Below are 5,923 nucleotides of genomic sequence, written 5' to 3'. Positions count from 1 at the left end.
GGTTGAGAGAAGAGAGACCAGAGGATTCAAAGGCGGCGAGTTTAGAAAAATGATTTAGGGTTGGGGGTGGTTTAAAGTAAAAAAAAAAGGTAAGAACGGACGAGGGCCGTTGATCTTTTAGATCAACGATCAAGATTTAATATGGCTTTGGGTTGGGTAGGGGTAATTGGGGCATGGGTCGGGTAATCTGATTAGGAATTAGGTTGGGATTGGGTTAAAATTAGGCTAAAATTGAAAGCCAAATCTGGCTATAATTTAAATAGCCATTTTTTCATATTTTAATTTTTAAATAATAATAAGTAATTTTTGGAAAATAATTTAATGTGCCAAAATGATTTAAAATATTTAATTATTATTTTAAAAATATAGGGATCAATTTTACGCATATAAAATGTAATTATACATTAAAAGGGCTAACATTGTAATTATTTACAATTTAGCTTAAAAAATACTAAATGTAATTATGAAAATACATAAAAATATATCAACTATATTTTTGTATAAGTATTGAAATTAAGCAAATAAATCATCATAACAATAATTTATGAAATAGTTATTGGGGATTTTATGAATAAAAGGGAAGAAAATAAATTAATTTAAACCCTTAAAATTAGGAAAAAAATTATAAAACCTTGTGCATGCTCTTATATATGCATATATATTCTATTTTGAAGGTATTTATACATATTTAAAATATATAGGGAAAAAATTGGGTATCAACATACATCACATCTCACACTGGGTACCCGCGCTCACTGGGGGTGTACAGACTTCGGGAGGGGCCCCTTACGGTCCAAACGCAATAACAAGCCATCTCGTGGCATAATCAAATAGGCTCTCGGCCTCATATCAAGCCACTTTATGGTGTACAACTCAGTCCCTCGGCCTAAAATCATGAATCTGCAAAATACTGTTGCGGCGCGCAGCCCGATCTCATAATAACCTCGCAACACAGGCCCTCGACCCTACTCAGTCAAACATATCTAAAAGCCACTCGGGCACAGTTAAATATGATGCTTAGCTCAAAATATCATTTAAGATGTCAAAACAGAGTAAACATGGCTGAGTTATGAAAGCAGTGAATATAGCATGACTGAGTACAAGTATGAAGTCAAAACAGTGAGGAATAGTACTAAAGATCCCCTAAGGGTCCAAAACAGTTGGCACGAGGCCCAAATAGGGCATTCAACCCGAAACATGATGATAGCAAACAATTTTCAATCAAATACGCAGTAAAACAGTCATTCGGGATGGACTAAGTCACAATCTCCAACGGTGCATGACCCCACACTCGTTATCTAGTGTGTGCGTCACCTCAACATAGCACAACAATGTGAAATTTGGGGTTTCATACCCTCAGGACAACATTTACAATGATTACTCACCTCTATCTGGTCCAAACACTAGCTCGCAATGCCCTTGCCCCTCGAATCGGCCTCCGGATGATCCAAAACTAACCAAATCAGTGCACAACCATCAAAATATACTAAGGGAACAGAGCCCACTTGAAAGTAATCAAATTACAACACAAATTCCGAAATTGTCCAAACCCAACCCCCGGGCGCACGTCTCGGAATCCGATAAATGACTCCTCAATCCCTAATTTTAAGTCTCCAATTACAAGCCCTAGTTCTTCAATATTTAGGCTTAAGTTCTATAAATTCCATGATTAATTAGGTAGAAAACACATTAGAATTGAGTATTGAGTCCATAAATCTTATCTCCAAGTGTTCCCTCTTGATTCCCTCTTCAATCCTCTTCAAAAAGCTCTAAAATCACCCAAAAATGGTGGAACTTAGGCTAAAAATCGCGGAATTCGTCTTTTAAAACATTCTTCCCAGCACTTAAAACCTCTTCTTCGCGAACGCGGTCAACGCCTCGCATTCGCGTAGCAACCTGGCATTGACCACTTTTCCCTCATCACGAACGCGACAACCCGTACGCGAACGCGACACCCCGTAAGCGAACGCGAAGCCTCAGCCTTTCCACTCATCGCAAACGCGACCCCACACACGCAAATGCGAAGCTCACTGACCCCAACCCTTCGCGAACGCGGGACCTCAATCGCGAACGCGAAGGCCAAACCTCTAGCCTCTCATCTTAACCCTTCGCGAACGCGAGAGCCCACTCGTGAACGCGAAGGCCAAAAGTCTGCAACACTCACAGTAGATTTTCTGCAATCTTTTTCAACTTGAAATGATCCGTTCAACCACGCAAAACTCACCCGAGGCCCTTGGGACCTTAACCAAACACGCCAACATATCCCATAACATCATTCAAACTTGTTCCAACCTTCAAAACGCTCAAAACAACATCAAAACACCAAATTTGCATCGGATTCAAGCCTAAGAATTCCAAAAACTCCCAAATTCTGCATCCGATCAAAAAGCCTATCAAACCACGTCCGAATGACTTGAAATTTTGCACATATATCCCAAATGACACAACGGACCTACTACAACTCCCGGAAATCTATTCCGAACCCTATATTAAAATCTCACCTACCAACTGGAAAACGCCGATATTCTAATTTCGCCAATTCAAGCCTAAATCTACTCCGTACCTCTAGAACACATTCTGATCATGCTCCTATGTCCCAAATCACCTTCCGAAGCTATCCGAACCATCGGAACTCACATCCGAGACCTTTATCACATAAGTCATTATTCAGTTGACTTTTCCAACTTAAACTTACTCAAAAGAGACTAAGTGTCTCAAACCTTACCAAAACCTCTCCGAACCCGATCCAACCAAACCGATAATACATAATACAGCCGAACAGGACAATAAGAAGAAAAAATAGGGGAAACGTAGCGGTAATTATGAAACGACCGGCCGGGTCGTTACAAAAAGTTAAACAAATAGATATGATACTTTAAATTGGCCAAGAAAGTCATACAATTAAATCTCTGCTTTTAAATTGGCCAAGAAAGTCATAATTAAATATTTGCTTTTAAATTTTGCCAAGAAAGTCAAATAGTAAGATGTCGGTCTTTAAAGCTTATTAGTAGATACCATCAACATTAGCATTTAGCAGTTTTCTGTTTTTCTTTTATTAGCATCTTAACGACAACAAGATGAAGAAATTAATAGCAACAAAAAAAGCAGAAGTTAGTAGTAACTAGGGATGGCAAACGTCGGACATGGGCGAGTAAAAAATGAGTAATGCAAAAAACGAATAAATTATCCGATCTGATTCATATTTAATGCGGATAAATAGGAGGTTAACCGACGGATGATATAGACATCCATATTATCCATGACTTAGTGAATATGATTATTTTTGGAGAATTCCTAGTCTCCCAAACTTGAGAAACCCCCAATTTGAAGCTTTACAAATGTAAAAGTTAAACTCATTAGTTATCAATTGATTATCCATTTTCTAAGTGAATAATATGGTTTATCCATATTTAACCCGTTTTTAAATAGTTCATTAGCTGGCCCATTTTTTAATGGATAATATGGGTGGATAACTTTCTTTTAACCATTTTGCCATCACTAGTAGTAATCAATTCAACCTGAACATTCCTTTGAAACTGAAATGGGGGTCCAACATTTGAAATTTCATAAATTGTAAATTGTACAAGTTCTTAACATTTTCTCACCACTTTCTTAATTTTCACAACTTATTGCTATTCTGAGGAGAAGAAAATATGGGTGTGAAAGGCAAGTCGATTGCTTCAACAGAGGTGAAGTGCGGAGGAGACTCTGCTCATGATATTTTTCACACCAATACTCATCATATATTCAACGGGTGAAAATCATTTACCCTCCCCAACTTTGTGTTAAAAATCAAACTCCCCCCTCAACTTTGAACAATAATCATTCTCCCCCCTTTATCCTACACAATACCTTTTTTGCGCTTTGAATTTTCAATTTCCTCCTCAATTTAATATTTTTTTACTATATGATATTTTTTTATGATTTTAGCTATAACTTAAATCATGTAATATCTAGTATAAATTATAATTAGAGTTCATTAAAATTATAAGTAGAATAAGTAATCAGAGTCAATTAAAATTACCTTATCTTTATGATTGTTATTTTAATGTAATGCATATTAAATATATATTTAAGTTATATTTTCTCAGCGACGAAGCTAGAAATTCATACAAGAGGGACCCCAATTTTTTTTAATTTCGGATTGAACTTGTGAGCTAACATAACTTGGGGTGTTTTTCAATCCTCTTATATGAAAAGCTCAGATTGAACTTGTGAGCTAAGAAATTAAAATTTGTGAGCTAAGAGAATAGAGTCCATTAATTTCTTAGCTCACAAGTTCAATCCGAGTTTTTCATATAAGAGGATTGAAAAATACCCCAAGTTATCTTAGCTCACAAGTTCAATCCAAAATAGTTAAAAAAAATTAAGGTATTTTTCAATCATCTTATATGATTTTCTAGCTCCGTGGCTAAGAAAATATAGCTTAAATATATATTTAAAGATAAGATAATTTTAATTGATCGACTCTAATTACTCATTCTACTTATAATTTTAATGAACTCTAATTACAATTTATTATAGGTATTACATAATTTAAGTTATAGCTAAAACCATAGAAAAATATCATATAATAAAAAAGTATTGAATTGAGGAGGAAATTAAAAATTCAAGGGCAAAATAGGTATTGTGTAGGATAAAGGGGGGAGAATGATTATTGTTCAAAGTTGAGGGGGGAGTTTGATTTTTAACACAAAGTTGGGGAGAGTAAATGATTTATAAGCCCTAGTAAGGTCAACCGTTTTGAGATTCATGAAGGTGAAATCGTAAAGGTTGGTTCGATTATTAGCTGGAAATATAACGAAGGTAACACATATTTCCATGCTCTCTCAATATGATTTACTTGCATCAATTTTCTCTATTTAGATGTATTTGATATTGATGATATTTGGTTATCATAAATGTATTTCGAGTAAAACAATTTGCATCAGAAAAGGAAAAGCAACTTCTTTAGGCGGAAGTCATTTTCTTTATTACAACTATCTTAACTCTTCTACTTGCTTCAAATAACCCTTAGACGTTATTATTAACTTTTAGCACTCAAAAGTTTCACCAAATTAAACTATTCTATAAATTGTTATTATTATTATTATTATTATTATTATCAACCTTTAATATATGCTTTCTGTAATATATCTTTCACTCACCAACCAAATATTAAAAATAATTCAACATCTTTTGGCGAAATTAAACGAAAAAAGATGAAGCTATTATTTTGTGAATGTTTATAACTTTTATGAGGAATCGAAAAAAATTGAAATAAGAGTAACATCTCTTGTATTTTAATGATAATATATGGAAAAGAAAAGATTTGTAAGGAAGTGGTTGAAGCCTTTGATCCTCACAAGAAATCACCCACTTGGAAAGTAATTGAAGGAGATTTATTAGAATTGTATAATTCTTTCACTATTATCACATCCAGTGAAGATCAGTGGACTAAATGGACATTCGAGTACCGGAAGAAAATTGATGACACCCCTGAGCCCCTCGTTTTCATGGGTTTACTCCTTGATGTGACCAAAGATGTAGAAGGCCACCTTCTCAAGAAATAAAAGACACTCTCTCTCTTTATATATACATACATACATATATGCATACACACACACATATATATATAGCGTGTGCGCACGTGTGATGAATATATGGCATGTTTGGCTTGTTCTAGCTAGCGTGTGAAACAAATAGTGTCGTGTTTGAAGTTATGTATACCAATCTCTTTCTATAGATGTATTTTCAATGGTCAAGATATATAAGATATTATGACTTTTTCAAGTTTAATATTTTACATATAATAACTACGAGATTTATTTATTAGTGTGATGTTCTCATTCTTTTTTAGCTCCTTTTTTCTTTTGATTTCTCTAATGACAATATATGGGGATAAATATTTACAGAGATTACATGAGCGTAATAGAACGATTGT

At 34.6% G+C, this 5,923-nt stretch overlaps 1 protein-coding gene across 1 annotated transcript; it reads left to right on the top strand.

The window, feature by feature from the left end:
- Positions 3,622-5,552, top strand: LOC109235856 (kirola-like). Its single transcript, XM_019402104.1, has 4 exons — positions 3,622-3,754; positions 4,724-4,806; positions 5,038-5,046; positions 5,305-5,552. The coding sequence occupies exons 1-4, from the start codon at positions 3,654-3,656 to the stop codon at positions 5,550-5,552; spliced, it is 441 nt and encodes a 146-aa protein (XP_019257649.1). The 5' UTR covers positions 3,622-3,653.

Source organism: Nicotiana attenuata, chromosome 12, assembly GCF_001879085.1.
Source record: "Nicotiana attenuata strain UT chromosome 12, NIATTr2, whole genome shotgun sequence".
Lineage (NCBI taxonomy): Eukaryota > Viridiplantae > Streptophyta > Magnoliopsida > Solanales > Solanaceae > Nicotiana > Nicotiana attenuata.
The sequence above is the reverse complement of the archived record's forward strand: the minus strand, read 5'-3'. Positions and strand labels throughout refer to the sequence as shown.

What these genes read in the sequence shown, in the direction of transcription:
- LOC109235856 (XM_019402104.1), top strand. Translation starts at nt 3,654, where the DNA reads ATGGGTGTGAAAGGCAAGTCGATTGCTTCAACAGAGGTGAAGTGCGGA. An exon ending in ACTCATCATATATTCAACGG is followed by an intron (nt 3,755 to 4,723) that starts GTGAAAATCATT and finishes ATGATTTATAAG; the next exon opens with CCCTAGTAAGGTCAACCGTT.